Here is a 22,059-nt window from a genome sequence, read left to right as displayed (position 1 = left end):
ATGAAGTCCATCATCTGCTTCACCACGTAACGTCCTCAATTAATTAGCTTCTCTTTGACCTTTTCCGTCATCAAGAGATGTATCTTCATGGTCGTAAAGCAAAAGAATCAAACACGGATGAGGTTATGTAGCGGACTGCATCAAAGTTTTAATTGTTCTTCTTGGAGGCACATGCAAACGATGACTTGTTCGGTCAATCATTTGCCGGCGGATATCATTGATTGTTAGAGCTGCCATAAACCCCGACGCTTTCTTATTGCCAAGTCTCCCTTACCCATCTCCTTATCTATATATATATGCATCTGCCCCCTCCTTGTTCTGCCACCAAGAAGTAAACTTCTCTCGTTGCTTCCTTGCTCTCGTTGTAAAGCCATGGCTGCTTCCTACGTCATCCTCCTCCTCGCTGCTCTCCTTGCTTTGGTTTCTTCCCCTTCCATGGCCCGCGATCCCGGTGCTCTCCAGGACTTGTGTGTTGCGGATAACACATCCAATGGTATTATACTAACAGCTTATCGATGTCCCTGTGATCGGGTTAATTATTATCATGGTTCGAGATGCTGATTCCTGCTTCAACTCATGCAGTGTTCGTCAACGGATTTGTCTGCAAGGATCCAAAGCTCGTCAAAGCCGAGGACTTCTTCTTCTCCGGTCTCGACCAGCCTCGCAACACCACCAACAAAGTCGGCTCCAACGTCACGCTCCTAAACGCGAACCGAATTCCCGGCCTCAACACCCTCGGCATCTCCATGGCCCGGGTGGACTACGCGCCGTTTGGCCTTAACCCTCCTCACATCCATCCCCGGGCGACGGAGATTCAGACGGTGTTGGAAGGCTCGCTCTACGTCGGCTTCGTCACCTCCAACCCCGACAACAGGCTCGTCACCAAAGTGCTTCGCAAGGGTGATGTGTTTGTGTTCCCCCAAGGCCTCATCCACTTCCAGTTCAACTACGGCACCAACAAGGCCGTCGCACTCTCCGGTCTCAGCAGCCAAAACCCGGGGGTGATCACCATTGCCAATTCCGTCTTCGGCTCCAAACCGGCCATCTCGGATGATATCCTCGCTAAGGCCCTCGGGGTGGACAAGAAGATCGTAGACCGGATTCAGGCTCATTTCTAGGATCTCAAACGAGCTAGGGAACCGCTGCTGCATGCTGCTCCTTGTCATCATCATCATTCTCTCTATTCATTCGTTTGATTTGATCGTCGTATGTATTTTGTCCCTTGTGAACGTTCTTGATGTTTCTAGATTGAATAATGTTAATGCTATCGTTAATTATCTCAATGAGTTCTCGGTAATATATATAGTCTCTCTCTCTCTCTTCCGTTGCAAAACAAGGTGCCGATTGTAATATGTAATTGATGTGGCACATTTCTCCACCGTCCACGTGGCAGCATATGGTGACTATGATAAGGCCAACAAAGGACCTACAAGTTGACACCACGTAACACCTCGGATCGGAACGAGACGATCACACTCCCTCGGGCTATTTGGCACCATACAAGTCAGCGTCGAACACCACGGAGTCGTTCCGAAAAGCTCGGAATAGTGCCGCACAGCACGGATCCGTACATATCCATCGATGCTCGTCCGTAGGGTACAAGTTATCCTCCCAAGGAGTTGATAGTCATTAAAGGAACATGTACGATCAACCCTTATTCGTATGTCTAAAAGCCAACCCCCTAACCAAGGTCGAGAGGGATTTCGAGCACTCAACTCCCCCTAATTCCACTCAACACTAACTTAAACTTTGGAGGGGTTAAGTTAGGAAATTCCTCTCCCGACTTTGGCCTATGTATAAGAACTCAGTGATAAAAAAGCAGGCAACTTGCCAAGGGAGAAGACTGCACTCGGGAGACGAGACTCGAACCCAACCCAACCCGATGCCTAGTTCTACTATCCAAGCATTTGCATGGGCGACTTTGCATATTCAGGATTGGACCGAGCCGTGCTAACACCTCAATTACAACATAAAGGTTCCCCAATATTTTAGTGCTAGAAGGAGAGCCCGATGTCACAAGAACGCCCCCAATTGAGCATCCCGAGAGAGCACCTTGGAGAAGAGCCACTCCCGACTCATCCGACCTTCGGGTTTGGATGATAGCTCCCACTTCCTCCAAGCCTAGAATGGAATACCTCGGCTGCGACCTCGAGCCGCTATTGACGGTTGTTCAATGATCCTGGGCTGTCACCTCCCGAGACCACCATGGTGCAACCTGCTGTCTCAGCCGAGGTGCTCCTCAGCTTCACTCACAAAGTCCAAGCTTTAGCAGGGATGATGAAGACTATTAGCCCCCTCATCCCCCAACATGCCTAGCAGTCGGTACTGCCTAAACCGTTGCCGTCATGGGACCCGTCGACCCCTATCACCGTGCCACGAGAGCCATCTCTGGTCCCTCACCAACCTAGAGCAACGGATGTGAATCTGTCACCTGAGGAACAATCGGGGAACCGGAGACCAACAACAGAGCACAACGCCCTAGGCCTCCGACGCACCATCCCGAGCTGCCCCGATCCCGACACCCTATCATCTGACTCAGTGGACTCTCTCGGAGCTCAGTTGCACTCGGTCAATCGATGTTTGGACAAGGTCCAAAGGGAGTTTGATAAGTCCAAGAGCTCAGGGAGGCCTCCTCGATAGGGTCTCCCTTTATGAAAGAGATTCAGGACAAATCGATACCACTAAACTTCCGCCTCCCTATGCTTGAGGCTTACAATGGTGGCTCCGACCCGATAGAGCACGTCGCCACCTTTTAGGCTCAAATGGCCCTATATGGTACTTCGAAGACCCTGATGTGTCGGGCGTTTCCCACCACTCTTCGAGGTTTGACTTGGATGTGGTATAGCCGACTTAGGCCAGCCTCGGTCTCATCTTTCAACCATCTTACAAGGGAATTCAAGCTTAATTTCCTAGCTAGTGCATGGCCAAAACCATTTGCAGCTAAGCTCCTTAGTCTGAGTTAGAAGGACGACGAACCCCTCTCTCACTTTGTCGCTCGTTTCGTCGCTAAGATATAAGGAGTTCCCGACACGCACCCCTCATTGATCATGCAAGCATTCTTGATGGGCGTGCGACTATCCAAATTTTTTTGGTCGTTGGTTGAGCGACTGCTGGTGATCATCCCCGAGATGCTCCAACGTACAAATTAGTACATAGCCGCCGAGGCCCCAGTAGCGGGAAAGCGTGAGGAACATAAGAGGCTTCGCATGGAGCAATCTTGAGGGTAGCCCTCGAGCCCACTAAAACGAAGGCTCGATCGACCCGAGCCACCACTCTCGTGGCCACCTCTCCCACCCTTGAGTTCATCCAGAATGGAGATCTTCATCTAGATTAAAGAGAAGGGGCTCCTAAGAGTGCCCAACCCGATGAAAACTTTATGCTAGCTCAGAGATCACTTCAACTATTACCGGTTCCACCACAACTATGGTCATGACACCGAGGAGTGTCATGACCTAAAGAACCTGATCGAGGAGCTCATTCGTAGGGGGCATCTTGGATGCTACATTAAGAAGTCACGAGAATCCTCCCCGCACCCCCTGGGACTTGTAGAAAGATAGATTGATGTCATCATCGGTGGTCTACGTTGGGAGGAGACATCGCATCGACAAAAAAAGCCTACACTCGAGCAACCGTGGAAAGGTGTCCCAAGTAATGGGATGAGCCCGAGATCACCTTCCCAATAGGGGAAGTCAAGCACCCCGACCATGACGACATCCTGGTGATCTCAATCAGGATTTCCAACGCCCAGGTCAAAAGGATAATGGTAGATACCGGGAGCTTAGCCAAAGTATTGTACCTCAACGCCTTCTAGAAGCTTAGCTTAGCTAGAAAATACCTAGCTCCTATGTCCTCGACTCTCACCAGGTTCACGGGAGATTCTATCTCGCCCCTCGACACTACCACCTTATCGGTCACCATTGGGGAGGAACCGAGGTCCAAGACTATGATAGTCACCTCATAGTGGTCGGACTCCCTTCAACATATAATATCATCCTAGGCTGCCCGACCCTTAACAAGTTAAGAGCTATCATCTCCACCTATCACTGGGCAATAAAGTTCCTAACTTGCATTGGGATTAGAGAAGGAGTGATCCTCGGGAGTCAAGGCAATGCAATCTGGCAGCTGTCATGCTACGTAAGAAGCTAAAACCCAAGCTGCATGTGTCCAACCCCCAAGATGTTGCCAAATTACCACATCGTCCTGAGCCAACCGAGTAGATACTGGATGTCCCCCTACGCAAAAGTCGATTAGACAAACTTGTGAAGGTCGGGTCTGAGCTCCTAGAGAAAGAATGAGTCCAAATCATTGACTTATTGTAAAAAAATGTCGATGTCTTTGCTTGGTTGCCAAAAGACAAGTTGGGAATTGATCCAAAGGTAGCACGACACCACATGAATAATTGCCCCCAAGTGCGGCCGGTGAAGTAGAGGCCTTGAAAGTTTTCTCACAACTAACAGAAAGCGGTCAGTGATGAGGTGGATTGTCTATTGGAGGCATGGTTCATATTCGAGGTAAGGTATTCTTGATGGCTATCCAATGTAGTCCTCGTCAAAAAATCTAATAAAAGCTAAAAGATATGTGTTGCTACACCGATCTTAATTGTGCATGCCCGAAAGATTGCTACCCGCTCCTAAGGTTTGACCAATTGGTCGACGTAACCTCGGGGCACGAGCTCCTTACATTCATGGATGCCTTCTCGGGATTTAACTAAATCAAAATGGCTCCTGAAGATCAAGAGCATATTGCCTTCATCACAAATCGAGGAGTCTACTATTACAAGGTTATGCCCTTCGGGTTGAAGACCGCCAGAGCAACATACCAAAGAACAGTTAACAAGATGTTCAAGCACTAGATCAGGAGGAACATGGAGGTATACGTTGACGACATGATCATGAAAAGCAAGCTCGCTAGCACCCATCTGGCATATCTTGCTGAGATGTTCCAAATGCTTAGGAAGTTCAGCATACATCTCAACCTCGCCAAGTGTGCCTTCAGAGTCGATTCTGGTAAGTTACTTAGCTTCATCATTCACCAGAGGGGGATAGCCCCAAAAAGGTTCGAGCTATAACTGATATGTTGCACCCCTGCTCGGCTAAGGAGGTGCAACACCTTACAGAAAGGTTAGCCGCCCTTACCCGATTCTTGTCCGGATTGGGAGACAAATGCCTTCCCTTCTTCCCAGCTTTAAGTCATCCCAAAGACTTCAAGTGGAATTCTAAATGTGAGGAAGCCTTTGGGAATCTCAAGGAATATCTCACTTAGCTACCTCAGCTTGCCTTGGTCATCTTGGGCGAACCGCTTAGCCTCTACCTCATGTCGTCCAAACACACAGTTAGTTCGGTCCTAGTTCGAGATGATGCAGGAACACAATGACCAATCTACTACACTGGCCACATCTTGAACGGGCCCGAGGGATGATACCAACTGATCGAGAAATTGGCATTAGCCCTAGCACAAGCGACTAGAAACTGCGCTCATATTTTCAAGCCCACACGATAAAGGTGGTGACCGATCAACTACTACGTCATATTCTATCCAAGTTCGATGTATCAGGACAGATGCTCAAATGGTCGGTCGAGCTTGAAGAATTCGACATTCAATAGATCCCGAAGAGTACCATCAAAGCCCAAACTATTTGCTTGGAAGTATCCTTACAAAGAATTATTTTCAAGATTCGGTGATCAATCGCTTGGAAAAGATAATTCTTTGCCTTTGGATCTTTGAATCTTTGTTCTTCCAACTTTATTTGTTTGTGTGTATCCATCAACATTGCCTCCGGTGCTTTAATTTTTACAATCTGCTAATACTCCTTTGATAGTATGTATTGTATGCTGAAGACAGTATGCTGATACCAAATGTTATGTAACATAGAAGTCTCTTAAAGAGGGAGGTGTAAGAACACAATTAGGATAAGTTTAGATCACATGACAGTGTCAAGGAATCAACAATTCTGCAAGTTCGATTGCCAAATGGCCTAAGAATCAATAATATTATGCTCATTGCACAGTGTTTGGTGATCAAGACGGAGCCAAGAGAGAACTTTACTAGTTGGTGGTAGAACGAGGAGGAAGCAGATGGATGGATATCTACAGATAGAGAGACTTTTGGCAATAAGAAAGCGTTGACACAGTAATGCTTTCCCATTCAACAGGAAGGCTTACAGTAGCTGTGAACGATCGATCAACAATATCCCGCCGGCATATGATTGATTGAACAAGTCATTGTTCGCATGTGCCGATAAGAACAAGTACAAGTTTGATGCAGTCACAGCGTAACATTCTTTCTCTTTGGTGCTGCTATCAATAATTCCGCGTGCATATGATGTTACGTGGTGAAGCAGAGGATGGACTGCATCAAACATTTGATTATTATTACTAGTATATATCACTTGCGATCGACTCCTTCTTGCAGCTGCCGCCTATCATTTCCTGTTCAACGGGAAAGCGTCAACTCTTCCGATGTGATATATATACATGTATCCATCTGCTCATGCTATCTGCATCCAACGACAAAAGCTCTCGTGATCCTTTCCTCTCTTTACTTCCTTGCTCTCGTTACGTAGCGGAACAATTCAAAGACATGGCTGCAGCCTACGCCCTCCTCCTCGCTGCTCTCCTTGCTTTGGCTTCTTCCCCAACCATGGCCCGTGATCCCGGTGCTCTCCAAGACCTGTGTGTCGCAGATAACACGTCCAATGGTATACTAACAGCTTATCTAATGTACCTGTGATCGGGTTGATTATTATCATGGATCGTGATGTTGATTCCTGCTTCGACCCATGCAGTGTTCGTCAACGGATTTGTCTGCAAGGATCCGAAGCTCGTCAAGGCCGAGGACTTCTTCTTCTCCGGTCTCGACGAGCCTCGCGACACCACCAACAAAGTCGGCTCCAACGTGACGCTCCTAAACGTGAACCGAATTCCCGGCCTCAACACCCTCGGCATCTCCATGGCCCGGGTGGACTACGCGCCGTTTGGCCTTAACCCTCCTCACATCCATCCCCGGGCGACGGAGATCCAAACGGTGTTGGAAGGCTCGCTCTACGTCGGCTTCGTCACCTCCAACCCCGACAACAGGCTCGTCACCAAAGTGCTTCGCAAGGGTGATGTGTTTGTGTTCCCCCAAGGCCTCATCCACTTCCAGTTCAACTACGGCACCAGCAAGGCCGTCGCACTCTCCGGTCTCAGCAGCCAAAATCCGGGGGTGATCACCATCGCCAATTCCGTCTTCGGGTCCAAACCAGCCATCTCGGATGATATCCTCGCTAAGGCCTTTCAGGTGGACAAGAAGATCATAGATCGGATTCAGGCTCATTTCTAGGAACCACAAACTAGCTAGAGAATTCTATTTGTTTGTCTTGTGTGTGTGTGTGTGTTGACCTTAATAATCAAACGTCACCTACTGCTTCATCCAACGACAGATATAACTGTGATGTGTGTAGATCATGACATCCGATGCCGAGTTCACTGTTCTTGGCATCGACAAGTCAAACTTGGAAACCGGGATTTACCGAAGAGTCCATAACGGGTTCGCACGCCATATATCGCTGTGTTACAAAGGCGAAAGAGCGTTTTTTTCCCGCGCCAAACCGGAGCCAGGTGGTCGTTAACATCCTCGTTCTGTGAACGGCGATTGACGCCGTTGCGTACATCGTCCGAGTTACGTCGCGACGGAAGGATGTGCGTCTAAATCGTGATTCGTAGCTTAAGTTGTATCACATTCTGCGAAGTGAACCATTTCTCCTAAAAATAATTCCTAAATAATCGGTAAGCACGACTAACTCGGGTATAAATAGGGGCGGTTGTGAGTCTCCGATCCCATTCGTCTTCTCCGCCTACTTCTCCTCTTCGCCTCTCTTCCCTTCGCCGTCGCTCCGAACCCTAAACTTAGCGACCTTGGGATCTCCGGCAGGTGAGTATGAGGGAGATCCTGCACATACAGGGTGGCCAATGCGGTAACCAGATCGGTGCTAAGTTCTGGGAGGTGATCTGCGAGGAGCACGGCATCGACAGCACCGGTAATTGCACGGGCGACTCCGGCCTCCAGCTCGAGCGGATCAATGTATACTACAACGAGGCAAACGGCGGCCGGTACGTCCCCCGCGCCGTCCTTATGGATCTCGAGCCCGGCACCATGGACTCCATCAGATCCGGTCCCGTGGGCAAGATCTTTAGGCCCGACAACTTCGTCTTCGGCCAGTCCGGGGCCGGAAACAACTGGGCCAAAGGGCACTACACCGAGGGCGCCGAGCTCATCGATGCTGTCCTTGATGTCGTCCGCAAGGAGGCGGAGAACTGCGATTGCTTGCAAGGTACTTTCATTTTTGTACTTATATTTTGTTCGTAATGTTCGACATTTTTCTTTATTGCTTTGATATTTGTAAAGAGTAGAAATGAGACTAATTAGGTTTTCTATTTCTTGATTTTGAGAATTACTTTGGGAATTTATTACCTACGATTCAAGTTTGTTTACTGAAACTAAATGAATTTTCTTGTTTTCTTTCACAATCATGTAGCCATCTTGGTGCCGACAGGCTTTACCCTATTCAATCTTCTTTTCTTGCTCAAGTAGATTTTCCTGAAAGGAGAAGAGAGAAAAGAAAGTTTTAAGTATATTTGAAATAATATATGTCTTTGACATATTTGTAGTCTAATGTATTTTGTCTTAATAACATGTGCAAATAGATGTTTGTATCTATGAATCGTCAAGCATCTTTTTCCTTTTCATTTGTAACAAATTAGCCGAATCCAAGTAGTTGTGACCTTGTTGTTGTAGTGGTAGTATCTTATATCAAATTAGAAGAGCTAAAAATATTTTATTTTTGAGTCTGGAAATGCATCAAAGTAGTTGGATATCTGTTTGGATAGTAACCAAAGGAGAAGAGAATAAATAAGTGGAGAAAAAGGGAATAGAAGAGAAGGCAAGGGCAGAAGAGAAATTAAAAGAGAAAAGTTAACTTGGTTTGGATCAGCAAAAAGAGAAGCTATCACTTAATGTTCTTCCTGCCTCTCCAAATCTCTCCACTTCTGGAGAGAAGGGCAAAGGGATTCCGGATAAAAATTGGTTCTATCCATGTTTCTCCATCTTTCTACCAAGATTTGCTGCCAAATGAGTGAAGTGTCTTATGTAATTCTGAAAAATTAGTTCATGTTTTACTGTGTTCCACCTGATTTGTTTATAGCTGCATGTAAAATTTCTGATTTTGTTCCCTTTTGGTCTGAAGGATTCCAAGTATGCCATTCTTTGGGAGGAGGAACGGGTTCCGGAATGGGCACCCTTCTTATCTCTAAGATCAGAGAGGAGTACCCAGACAGGATGATGCTAACATTCTCTGTTTTTCCATCACCTAAGGTATCAGATACCGTGGTGGAACCATACAATGCCACACTGTCCGTTCATCAACTTGTTGAGAATGCTGATGAATGTATGGTCCTGGACAACGAGGCACTCTATGACATCTGCTTTCGCACTCTGAAGCTTGCAACTCCTACTTGTAAGTAAACCCTATCAACGAGAACAGCTCTTTCATTATAATCAGATGCTATGACCGTCGACATCCATCTTTAATACCATTTACTTACATTTCTGAATGTTTACATTCTTAACACGCACGTCTGCTGTTGCTTTTATTGTTGCATATACAAAAGCCTATTTGCTCTTTCCTCTGTTTTCTGTTCTGATCCATCTGGTAGATCTTAAGCATGGCTTGATTCATTTATCGATTTCTCTAACGTAATTTTAGCACATAACATAATCATGTTTAATTTTCTGAAATTCTTCAGGTTATTTCTTATCACAGTTAAGATCTTTACATCTATCTCACCTACCTTTATGGCCTGTGCATCTCTGTTCTATGACTGCTGCTTTCGTTTCTACTGTGGACAATGGAATTGCTATGTATGCTTTTCCATATTTCCTTTTTTTTTTCTTTCTAAATTATGCCTATATGCTTTTCCAAAGTTAAAGGGTTTTGATGTGTGGCAGCACTAGTAATGGTCACAAGAACTGTAACCTTTTCATTTAATCTTGGTTTCTCTTGTGCTAATCTTCAGTTCTTATTTATTTAATCTTTGCATTTCAGTTGGCGATCTTAATCATCTGATCTCTGCCACCATGAGCGGTGTGACATGCTGCCTTCGCTTCCCTGGCCAGCTTAATTCTGACCTCCGGAAGCTTGCGGTGAATCTTATTCCCTTCCCTCGCCTCCACTTCTTCATGGTAGGATTTGCACCATTGACATCACGAGGCTCCCAGCAGTACTGTGCCCTCACAGTTCCCGAGTTGACCCAACAAATGTGGGATGCCAAGAACATGATGTGTGCCGCCGACCCCCGCCATGGCAGGTACCTTACTGCCTCAGCCATGTTCCGAGGTAAGATGAGCACTAAGGAAGTCGATGAGCAGATGATAAATGTTCAGAATAAGAACTCATCCTACTTTGTCGAGTGGATTCCCAACAACGTCAAATCCAGCGTATGCGACAGTCCTCCCGAGGGGCTTAAGATGGCTTCCACTTTCATTGGCAACTCAACCTCCATCCAGGAGATGTTCAGGAGAGTGAGTGAGCAGTTCACGGCCATGTTCAGGCGGAAGGCTTTCTTGCACTGGTACACCGGCGAAGGCATGGATGAGATGGAATTTACAGAGGCCGAGAGTAACATGAACGATCTGGTTGCCGAGTACCAACAATACCAGGATGCAACAGCAGACGACGAGGAGGAAGAGTACGAGGAAGAGGAAGAGGCAGCTTGAGAGGGGTACTTGTGCCTGTTGATTTCTTCACGTTGCTACTTGTTAAACCTGTATGGTCCATGTGAAATCTCACTATCTGCATGTTGTTTATGATGCACATTGCCCTATCCAAAATTGTGTCGGTTGTTTTGTTAGTATCACTTGTTTTTTTTTTTCCTGTGATGAATTGAAGTTTTAGATTTTATAAATGATTTATTCAATAAGATAAAAAGAGATTGATGAAAGCATTCTTTATAATATAAAGAAGAGGATTAAATTGAAGAGGGATTGATGTCATCGGTTATCGTTTAAATCGAATGAAAAATTCTACATGTCAATTCTTAATGTTGTGCTAATTAAGAAATAATACATATTAAAATAAGTACTGTTAAGATGGATTTATGGAGTACATAAACAAATAAAATAAATTATTTTTTATTCATAAACATAATAAACATGTGATAAAGAGACATAAAAAATACTATAATTAAAAGATTAAAGATAACTAATATTAATTGTGTTAGGAGAGATAGACCTAAAAACAGATTTTTATTAGAACCTATAAATAAAAATTTAAATACATCTATAGCTCAATTACGACAAACTAAAAGTATTTATTTATTGTTGTATATTTCTTTCTAAGTTCCAATCGATTTTCCAATGTATGTATCTATCTATTATCTTCATGGATAACAAGTAGGAAACATAAACTTAAGTGGAAAAAATTGCACACATTCAAACATTGTATAGATGAGAAAACGATACATGATGATAACCCACTGGTATTCCAGTGTTCATCACCCACCAACACCAAATAGAAGACAATAATTTGTTATTCTATACAATTTAACAAGATTTCGATGGACAAGAATGACTTGTCACTGTATAAACTTCTGAAATCAGTTCAATTATTTGATTAGTTTATTGACGAACATACAACAACAACAACAATAATTAAAAAAAAAAAACATAATGTTTCAACTACTTGAGATTGATTGATTACACGAGTCTTTTGTCAAGTCATATCTTTAATTACTAAGAGTATTTGTAATTTATTGAGAAGGTTAAGCACCAAAATTCTCACATCCGCTAGTGCTGTTTGCTGCCTGCACAATTTCTTAGTCTTCACTCCAACCTTCTCCTAACCAGTCCTTTGAAGAAGTCAAAGCTGCATGCATCAAATAGGCAGGTAAACACTCACAATTCTATATAATGACTATAAACAAATACAAGGATATATATATATATATATATATATATATATATATATATATATATATATATATATAAAGTGAGAAAAGTAACTCAAATAGATGTATCAAATTTTAGTTGACTATCAGACAAGGCAAGCAAAGTAATGTTTAAATCATTTAAAAAACAATAGTTTTGTGATGTTAGCCATCAATGAGTTCTATAGCTCATGTCTATCAAGAAATTTATGAGTCGATTGAGTTCGACTCCAAGTTTCAGGCAACCGAGTATGGCACCAACTTAAAACCAAAAATTTGGTTGGAGTTACATTGGCTAAGTTTCAAGTTAACAAGTTTTTAAATCATGCATCAAGATGATGAGAGATTCAATTCCTTCCACGGATTTGATGCTCAGATATCTTTCACAAAAAGAAACTCATAAACAACAGAAATACTTCACAATTGAGGGCAGGCATGCTGCCTCTTTAATTAGACCATGTAGGATAACATAGTCTGTACCGTTTGTCAAAGATTTAAAGAGGACACAGACGATTGCTGCATCTGTACTCAGCATAAGCATAGAATGGTATTTATCATTTGTTAAAGATGTAAGATGACACAGAATATACCTATTGCCATCAGGATGGAGTTCATAACTCTTATCGTCCTCACCAACAGCTAATAAATATCCTGAGGATGTTAATCCCTGTGTAGAATAAGCCAAATTAGATAAGCTAGAACAGTTATTTCAGAATTTCACAATTGCAAAATTTACCTGAACTGTAACTATAATGCTTTCCTCAGGTTGTCCCTCTTGTTTTTCTTCTATGACAACCTTCTGACCACTGCATTTTTAAACATAAGAGCTTATCAGATTATATGCAATGATACCAACAAAAGCGTGTGAATGGAAAAGAAAGCAGATAAGAGGTTGTCGAAAATGTGTACACATAGAAAGACAAAGAACAAAGAGAAAATCAATGCCAAGTTCTTCACCCATTAATTTCTTGTCTGCATTGTCATGCTAGTCAGGTAAGGGTTTATTTCATTGTGGAATGTCAATTATATAAGTGGACAACTTCAAGTAACTAATCTGGTTAATTATAATGTGTCTCCCTTCTGGAACATCACTTTGATGTAGCTAAGAGATCAAACACTCATTTCCTGTGAAACAAACAACAAAATGTAATGATTGCCATGTCATTGTTACTTGAAGATCCATCATCATGTGCAATGTGTTTTTTCTGTAGTTGGACATTTGCCATGTCTAACCATATAACTAGCCACTTATGTTAATTCTGCAATGAAAAAAAGTTATTAACACCAAACCTACAGAACTGAATATCAGATTGCTCAGTGAAACCACTCGTTGCAATTTGCAACTCACAAGTCACCTATCTAAGCACGTTTAGTTGAAGCAATAAAGCTCTCTGAAGGGTCTTTTGTAACAAGAAATTGTCTTGTGATCATGACAGAGCCTACTTAGTGGTAAGAGTGCTCCAAGCCAATAAAAACTGAGTTCCCTATACATTCCCTTGCTCCTACACTTATGTGACTTTCTCAATGAGATGAAACTTCTAGGATTTGTTCTGTCATCGCAACCTAAGCTATCACCAAGACCAAACCATCAGTTATGAAAGAAAAAATATATATCAAATTCAAGTTTTGGTTTCAATAACCACAATAACCATTTGGTCCTTGAACAATATAATTATAAAAAAAAAGTCATAAGCAGATGCTAACTCTGTTTTCACAGATGTGGAAATGTGAAAAAATGTACACTAACAAAGGAATTTAAATGACTCCACAAACAAATGAGTTTTTTTTTTTACTAGACTTATGAAGATGCGTAAAACTACTTCTTAGATGAATGTCCTTATAATTGGTCTAAATTATTTTTGGGTCTCCGAGGTCCATCTTGAATACTGTGATAAGAATCAATGATATAAAAGGCGCTCGGGTGCTTGCCTAGGTGCTCGTGCGAGGCGAGGCTCGAGCACCTCATATAAGGGTTAGGCGATGCGCTTCAATAAGGCGTTGCCTAGGTGTTCGCCTAAGCCCAAGCACTAGGTGCTTCAGGCGAGCGCCCCGTTGATATAAGGCAACCGGGTTTGGTTAAATGTGCGTTAGTTGGTTCGATTAAACCAACTAACGCACACAATTACCTCAAAACCTGCGCGCGACCCCAACTACCAACCTAGCATGCGCTTTCTCCCTTTGCCTCCGCTGCCGACGATTTCTCCCTCTACATCCGCCGTCAACGATTTCTCCCTCTGTCTCCATCGCCAACAATTTCTCTCGCTGCCTTTGAGTCTTCCTCTGTCGTTGATTGAGTCTCCTCAACTTCCACTACTGCTGTCCACGACTCTACTGCTGCCGCTGCTGTTCGCTACCACGGCTATTGTCCGTTGCTTCTCACCGTTGCTTCTCTTCTGAGTTCTAACTTCTCACTATCGGTTTCACTAGGTGATATTTTTTATCCCTTTTAACAATTATACTATTCTCTTCTAACTATTATTAACAGTAAATAATATACTATTAATAATATATTATTAATTACTATACAAAATAATCTTTATTTAATATATTAATAATATTATATATTTTTTATATTTTAATATTTTAGAATGCCTTGCTTCGCTCAGGCGAGCACCTAGTGCCTCGGGCGTTTTGGAACTTTTGTCACGGACTTAGCTGGTTTTGCCTAAGTCGTGCGGCACCCTTGCGTGTCCGTCCGCAAAAGTCAACCTCCCAGAAACCTCCCATGGTCCCTTAGGACCTACAAAAGAGAAAACAGGTTAGAGAAAGCGCTTCACTCGGGATCGACAAGCAAACATTCCAGGAAACACTTCATATACAATGCAAATTACAAACAGATTTTAAAAGCTCTGAACAGTTACACAACAAAGGGTCAAAATGATCCACTACAGACCGAATATCTCTCACAAGTGTCCACATAACACAACATTTATTTACAAGCCTAAGAAGACCACCAAACCCAACTAAAATGGAGTTGTTAAGCATACAACCGTTCCTCTACATGCTGTGCAAAGCATGAATAAATAGAAAGACACGGACATACATAAGTATTAAATCAAATATCCTGTTTAGAACTTTGTTCGTGACATTCTCCCCCACTTATTCCTTCGACGTCCTCGTCGAAGCCTTTGCCGACACTGCAACTCCTCGCCTTTACTGAGTCTTCAATCTTTTGCTCCAGCTGCAATGCGTCTTTTGACTCCCAATTGCTCTCCGCTGTTATTTTTGAGTAGTCGGAACCTTTGATCCGCCATGCTGCTTCAACTCGCCAATGACTGACTCTAGTGTGGGGTTGGCTGAGTTGTGTTGATCCCTGTTGGTTCCTGCGGATCCTCCAGATAAAGGAAAAAACCATCCTTACTATGCGCCAGTCTCTCAAATGCCTCATGTTGCTTGAACTGGGTGGATGCTTGTTGGAGCTTTAACGAGCATCGCCTCGCAAACTTCTGAAGTTTTGGGTCATTCCTCCACAAAATTTGTTCATCGACTCTTCTTTCACTTAGTTGTCACTTCCAAGTAGATTCGCATCACTTCCGCTTTCGATTGGCATTCTGTTGGGAAATGAAGCGGATAATCTACTCTCAGTAGCACTGATCACCATTGGTGAGGATTTGACAACTATTGTCTTCTAATATCTTTGAAGGGTCTTTGAACCTATGCAGAGCTCCTCTGTTGGATAGATAAGAGAATTGGGGTACTCGGTTTCGCCCATTCTCTTAAGAGTTGAGAAGACAATGGTTACTTGACTTCGCCCGCCTCCTCAAGGGTTATATTCCATGCATCGAGCTGGTTACTGGCCTTCGCCTGCTCTTTGCTCACACTTCTGAAGCACTCGAAGTGTTTGCACTCCTTGCGTTGAGTTAGCTACTGTGATTCACCTTCTCAATGCCATAGAACTTCTGGAATGCAGAAAGTTTTTACCCCAACTTGAAGTAAGTTTCTAATAGTTTTGGTCGCCTCTGGGATTGTACCGTCTTCTCCATCAACCTTGCCGCCTACTCCACTGAGTAGCCCTCCCTTTAGTCCGATCTCTATATCGACTCCAAGTGTGCCTTTATTTGTGTTGCTTTGGGTCGCTCCCCCACTTGATCTCGCAATGTATCCACCAATGCATTCTCTCAAGTGAGATCATGCGATGACTCCTCGCCGCTCACTCGATCCATTGAGCTTCATGGAGTTATTGTTTTTGAGGTACTTCTCCTCAACATATGCGGTCTGTTACACATGATTCTACCTCTGGAGAACCGGGATCTACCCCTCCTGGATAACTGTCCCGTTGGAGCAACATCTCTCTACGCTTCTATCGTCCATATATAAGCCCATGCATGAGTACCGAATTCTTCGAGTTAGCAATTCCCCTCACCTCTGTGAGCTTTGCACAACTCTTTCGGTCGATGAGCAACTCATTCCACCTTGCATGGTCTCATCCTTTACCAAGCGCCTCGCTTGCCTTGAGCACCATCAAGTATCATTGTCAACGTCGAGCCGTAGCTCGAACTCAGCCATCCCAACCTTTGTGCACTCCGCATTCTTCCAAGCTTGCTTGTTCTCGTGGTGCCTCTTGCGCAAAGGATTGGCCATTCCTCTGAATGTCAATCTCAGATGCCCGCTCCTCCGAGCGACTCATTTTCCCTACATCTCCATGCCCGTTTTTCCCCAAACGGTCACGAGTGTGCTGATTGCCCTCAACGCAGCCCCGCTAGGTCCCCCACATTTGCATGCCAAGTGTTTCTATGAGTGCTTGTCCCACTCTAATACCATCTGTCATGGACTTAGCTGGTTTTGCCTAAGTCGTGCGGCACCCTTGCGTGTCCGTCCGCAAAAGTCAGCCTCCCCGAAACCTCCCATGGTCCCTTAGGACCTACAAAAGAGAAAACGGGTTAGAGAAAGTGTCTCACTCGTGATCCACAAGTAAACATTCCAAAAAATACTTCATAGACAATGCAAATTACAAACAGACTTTACAAGCTCTGAATGGTTACACAATAAAGGGTCAAAATGGTCCACTACAGACCGAATATCTCTCACAAGTGTCCACATGACACAATATTTATTTACAAGCCTAAGAAGGCTATCAAACTCAACTAAAATGAGGTTGTTAAGCCTTCAATCGTTCCTCTACATGCTGTGCAAAACATAAACAAACAAAAAGACACGGACATACACAAGTATTACATCAAACATTCTGTTTAGAACTTTGTCCATGACACCTTGGCGCCTAGCGCATTTTAAATCACTGAAAAGAATCATACGTAGGAATAATATGAATTCAAGAAGGATGGAATCTAGATTCTTAAACTTTTTTTGAAAAATGGAATAATATGTTTAGTCAATTTCCAATCAGCGGGTAGGCTATTCAAATTTTGTAGTAAATGTTGGTCGTGCCTCATGATAGCAAGTGATCATCTTGTTGATCTAGGTAAGCTATGGTAACAGGATCATGTCTAACTTCTGAATTTATATTATGCTATGATGGGAGAAAAACTTTGAGTATATTTCCAAGCTTAATCATCCAAGTAAAACATTTATGTAATCAAATCATTTCAAATTAATTATTAAGTAGATGGATACATTACACCTTGCAAGTTAAGTATATCCAATACAAGTTTATTGCACATATCTTCATAGAAAGAGAAGGAAGAAGAAAATGTACTGCATTAAACTTGCTTTAAAGAAATTATTGAGGAAAATCAGAGAAGTTTAAGAAAAAGTTAAAGTATTTACAAGTGCATGAATAAAAATAAAAGAATGATTTTGGAATTGTAATATACCTATGAAGCCATGTCTTATAGTACAGCTCCTCAAGAGACTGAAAGCCTGGCAAGAAAACAAAACCCGATACAGTTACAAGTTTCTAAACATTGACTTACTAGCTGTTGTTATAAGAACAGGGCAAGGAACCACAAAAAAGAAGCCTCATTAAGGAGGGTGAAAAAACATATTGGCAATGATGTTGAAGCAAGATGCACTACAGAATCACCCCCGAGTTTGGAAGGTCAACCATCTATGACATGAAAGCTAGCCATGGTAACCACTTTGGCTTCCAGCCAAAAAATTGTAATGCATCCAAAGGAGTTCTCACTCTATAACTGAACCTTCAAATTAAGCATGGTGATATGAATTTCTGAGAAGAACTAAAAGCAGTAAATGGATGGCAGATATATGATTGAAAACAATTCTATGGGTTTCAACCAGTTTCAACCACAAATTCCTCAGGCTAAGCTAAGGGTTATGCGTTAAATTGGTGGTTATAGATTTAATACATGAAGTGCACAAGAGTTAAGAAGGGTCAAAATCATACAATGGAAGTATTTAAACCCAGATAATCAGATGAAGAAAAAGAAAAAGCGTTAAAGCTAATTGGGTAACCAAGTTAATTCCATAATGTTAACCATAAATTCAACCGAGACCTTGTATAACCAAACCAAACAAGATTAGACAATATAGGGCATAGACCATAAAAAATTAGAATATGAACGACTATGAGTTATGTAACTATTTACAAATTGTATTTTAGCTATTTTAGCTACATACAACCCGAGTAAGCCAATCCATCTCTAATACAATCTAACTAAGCTTTGTGTTAAACTCTTTGGTTTTAACACGAAGGCAGTGATACGATTGACCTTAAACAGATACATACTTCAGATAAGGTGTAAAGAATCCTGATACAGAGGATGGATTAACATGGATCTGATCAAACTTAAATTTAAGCTCAAGGAACTTTTACAAGTTGATGAGCTCAGTCAAGTTCGAGCCGGATAGAAATTTAAATAGAATTGGACTAGTCCGACCTAATTTTCCTCCATACAAATTAAGAAACTTATCTTGATATGACAATTAACCTGGTCTAATACAAATCCACCTATCCCTAACCAGTCAAATTCCAAGTTACCATCATTCTTCCAGAATCCTTGATCCCTTGTGGGTTAGAGCAAGTTCAGGTTGGGCCTACTAACACAGATCATCTGGAACTGACCAATTGTCATCATTAATAGTGAGATAAAAGAACAAAATGAAAGAATCATGTAGTAGTTTACCTTGATCTAGAAAAACCTCAAAGAGATTCTCAAATTTATTGAAAAATGATGCAAGTATATCCTCTCTCCTCAAGCAAAGTGAACCTGAGTTAATCTCTTGCAGTACTGCATTTAAACATGTAGTTGGCTTCTCATTATCCAAGTTCAATCCAATACCTATAAACATAGAATTATCCATTCATCAAGCCAAAGGGAAAAACTATCTGGTTACAAACAAAATGCTTAAGCTGTTGTCATCATCCAAATTTAAATCCTAAGCAGGAAACAGGTAAATCAAATTAGTCTGTTAAAGAGGAGAAAAGCATCAAAGTAAATTTTCAATCCATTAAAACTTCATCCATTATTGCTATATTCAGAAGGTCAGAGCAGTCAAAAGAAATAAAAAGTATTGGAAACCTACACCATCACATGGAAAAAAGAGACCTGTTTACCAGCACAAACATTGAAGTGCTTCGATCTGTAAGTTGAAGTGCAAAGGATTCCGCCAACTTTAAGACCATTTAGATAAAGATCATTTGGCCACTTTATTCTAATATCGAGCTGTGGTAATCCCTGAAATTATATTTTTTTCACAAACCAAACCATCACATATCGATCACATTTGGAACGATCTAAAAACGAGGCCGAAAGAGACTATAACAAGAAGGCACAGGGGACGAGTAATAATTAGGATGAAAGAGCTCACATTGGTTTGGCACAACTCCTTGATTGCCTCAGTCACCGCAAGAGACACAACATACTGCAACAGCGGCAGCTTTCGCCCATCTTCCATCTGCAACGTGAACGAGAACAGAAGGCAGCCCATGGGCGACTCCCACACATTCTTCGCCCGACCTTCAGAGCCAAATAACAACATATACGGTCTTTATCAGAAAGGAAAACTTCATCGCACCCCGAGAGAGGAAACCAAAAACCATATATTTTTTTCGATCGACACCTCTGCCTTTGATCTGGACATCCGTGACGCAGACTGTGCCGACCGGCAGCTCACCGAAGTTCCTATCCACGACTCATAAATCAAATATGAGGCTTCAAATCCAAGAAACGATTCGAGCAATGGGAATCAGAAGAAAAGACGGGATCTTTCCGTGTTCTCACTTTGAAACAAGGTCGTGGGTGGAGGGAAGCCTCGGGGACCAGATGAGTAGCCGCCCAAAGCGGCTTGCGGTGAGGGCGCCCATATAGAACTGAGGATCGAAAGTGGATTGGTACGCCTCGGAGCGGAGTAAAACCCTAACCTCCCCTGCTTCCTCGTCGAGGAGCTTTAGGGTGTCGCTCCTGGACTTGAGGAATCGAGCAAGGTCGTCCTCTTGCGGAGATTTGCCGGCCAGGACGAGGACCGTGGAGCTGCCGCAGCCGTCCATGGCACCACCACAATAGGACGAGAGCCGGGCGGCGGACAGGGGGAGGATCGGACGGCGGGACGGAGGCAGGGAACGGAGGCCGAGGCGACAGAATGCGGCTGCAGCGGCCGTAGGGCGGAGTAGGGCCGAGTGCATCGGGTTCGGTCGCGTCGCGACGCGTCCGAGACTTTGAAGCGAACGAAGTGTGATAGGATCCGCGATGACACGTGGCATCTTCACGGGTTACGACTGACGGTACGATATAAATATATATTAAATCTAAAATTAGAGGAATAAAAACAAAAATAACATATTTAGAGGGTTATATATGAAAAATTGCATACATACAGAGCCAGACGAGCAGAGCATTCCCCGTCCGGCCAACTCGATCGACCGCGTCCTCCACAGCCGCTGCGGCGGAGCCGATCCTTCTAATCCCGGCGGCGGCTTCGTCTTCGATCGTCCACGCTTGTCCATGCGGCTGAGGGTCCGACGTAGTGAGCCAACACTAAGAGTTGGAAGCTGAGGAGAGCTCAACTCGGTTATCATCAAGTGCTCTGCATCGGATGCAAGCATCCATGGGGTTATCTGCAAACGAAGGTTGGTGACAGGCCACATTATGTTCAATCACAGGATCTCAAACATGAATTTGCTGAGACTGTGCATGACATAATCTATGTGTGTGCTCTGCATCAGCTGCAGGCATCCGCTTGTGTAGAGTTACCAGCAAAGCAGGGCCGGTGGCAGGTCATTGTCTGTAATCCCCGAGTCAATGAGAATACTTGTGAGTTAGGCCTTACCAAACCCAATCTCATCTTGCTCTCGTTTCACCTGTGTCAAAACTTTCGAGTGTGGAGAGAAAGAGTGCCACCAAATCTTCCACGAGGACATGCCAAAGCAGGCATCTTTGGCAAGTTGTGATGGTTCAGCATCAGACTCAAAGCTGTTTCAGATGCTTAGACTCGAGAAGAACATTTGAAGGAGAAGAAGATTTGGATTGGGAATCGGTGGAGTGCCATTCGTGGCCTTATTCCTAATAGTTTGACTTGTTAAACTCAGCTTGGCTTCTTTAGAGACATGATTTGACCCCCAAAAAAAAGAGAGAAAGAATTCATGATGGTAGTTCATCTGGTTGACTTTAACCCAAGTAATGGAAATTTAGGACATTACATGCATCAGGTGCTGATGATTTTTGAAACAATCTCTTGAGGAAAATGTTTTCTACCTTCTTCATTTGCTTATCATGTAGAGATCTATTGGTTATAGAAGCTTCACTTCAAACCAAGTGGATCTGACACAGATTCATGTTTTGCTGTTCTGATACTTGTTTAGGCAATCAAATGGTTCAACAAGTGCTTCAGATAACTTTGTTAAGAAAGCAGCTTTGAATGTCCACCTTATTATATTAAATTGTTGCTAATACCAATGTAAATTATATTGCCATTATGGTTCTCCAAATCTCCACCACAAAGACCCCTTTATTGTTCATCCTTCAATGTTACCAAATGCAAACTTCAAAGTCAACACCTACCTCTTGAACATTGACACTTCCTTCCAAATGCATCAATTCATTGATGAACTGACATCAGAAGTTGGGTCGAGCAATTAAAAACAATTGATTCAGTGTCATACTTATTATGTGTTAAGCAAGACTTCCTGTGGAACAAATACATGCAAAAGCAGAGTAAATTGTTCATCTTTTTGTTAGTGATGTGT

General features: G+C 43.0%; 4 protein-coding genes across 5 annotated transcripts; 3 read left to right on the top strand and 1 right to left on the bottom strand.

Moving 5' to 3' along the window:
* The first annotated feature begins 328 nt into the window (after positions 1-328).
* On the top strand, positions 329-1,283 carry LOC135644728 (putative germin-like protein 2-1). Its single transcript, XM_065162593.1, has 2 exons — positions 329-493; positions 583-1,283. Exons 1-2 carry the CDS (start codon positions 373-375, stop codon positions 1,116-1,118), a joined length of 657 nt encoding a protein of 218 aa, XP_065018665.1. The 5' UTR covers positions 329-372; the 3' UTR covers positions 1,119-1,283.
* A 5,224-nt stretch (positions 1,284-6,507) lies between these two features.
* Positions 6,508-7,414, top strand: LOC135644730 (putative germin-like protein 2-1). Its single transcript, XM_065162599.1, has 2 exons — positions 6,508-6,697; positions 6,785-7,414. The coding sequence occupies exons 1-2, from the start codon at positions 6,580-6,582 to the stop codon at positions 7,318-7,320; spliced, it is 654 nt and encodes a 217-aa protein (XP_065018671.1). The 5' UTR covers positions 6,508-6,579; the 3' UTR covers positions 7,321-7,414.
* A 399-nt stretch (positions 7,415-7,813) lies between these two features.
* LOC103995617 (tubulin beta chain) lies at positions 7,814-10,889 on the top strand. Its single transcript, XM_009416240.3, has 3 exons — positions 7,814-8,311; positions 9,224-9,493; positions 10,082-10,889. The coding sequence occupies exons 1-3, from the start codon at positions 7,918-7,920 to the stop codon at positions 10,750-10,752; spliced, it is 1,335 nt and encodes a 444-aa protein (XP_009414515.1). The 5' UTR covers positions 7,814-7,917; the 3' UTR covers positions 10,753-10,889.
* A 659-nt stretch (positions 10,890-11,548) lies between these two features.
* LOC135644715 (biotin--protein ligase 2-like) lies at positions 11,549-20,812 on the bottom strand. 2 transcript variants are annotated; one of them, XM_065162573.1, is made up of 10 exons: positions 20,692-20,807; positions 20,099-20,592; positions 19,938-19,999; positions 19,686-19,834; positions 19,432-19,552; positions 19,001-19,156; positions 17,732-17,777; positions 12,697-12,766; positions 12,551-12,627; positions 11,549-11,899 (listed from the first exon to the last, which is right to left on the bottom strand). In XM_065162573.1, the coding sequence occupies exons 2-10, from the start codon at positions 20,575-20,577 to the stop codon at positions 11,857-11,859; spliced, it is 1,203 nt and encodes a 400-aa protein (XP_065018645.1). In that variant the 5' UTR covers positions 20,578-20,592; positions 20,692-20,807; the 3' UTR covers positions 11,549-11,856. The 2 variants fall into 2 exon arrangements, with proteins under 2 accessions (XP_065018645.1, XP_065018646.1); XM_065162574.1 differs by lacking the exon at positions 19,001-19,156 and having other exon boundaries at positions 20,692-20,812.
* Between the last annotated feature and the right edge of the window lie 1,247 nt (positions 20,813-22,059).

Source organism: Musa acuminata, chromosome BXJ3-8, assembly GCF_036884655.1.
Source record: "Musa acuminata AAA Group cultivar baxijiao chromosome BXJ3-8, Cavendish_Baxijiao_AAA, whole genome shotgun sequence".
Lineage (NCBI taxonomy): Eukaryota > Viridiplantae > Streptophyta > Magnoliopsida > Zingiberales > Musaceae > Musa > Musa acuminata.
Note: the sequence above shows the minus strand (reverse complement) of the source record. Positions and strands in the feature narration are given on the sequence as shown.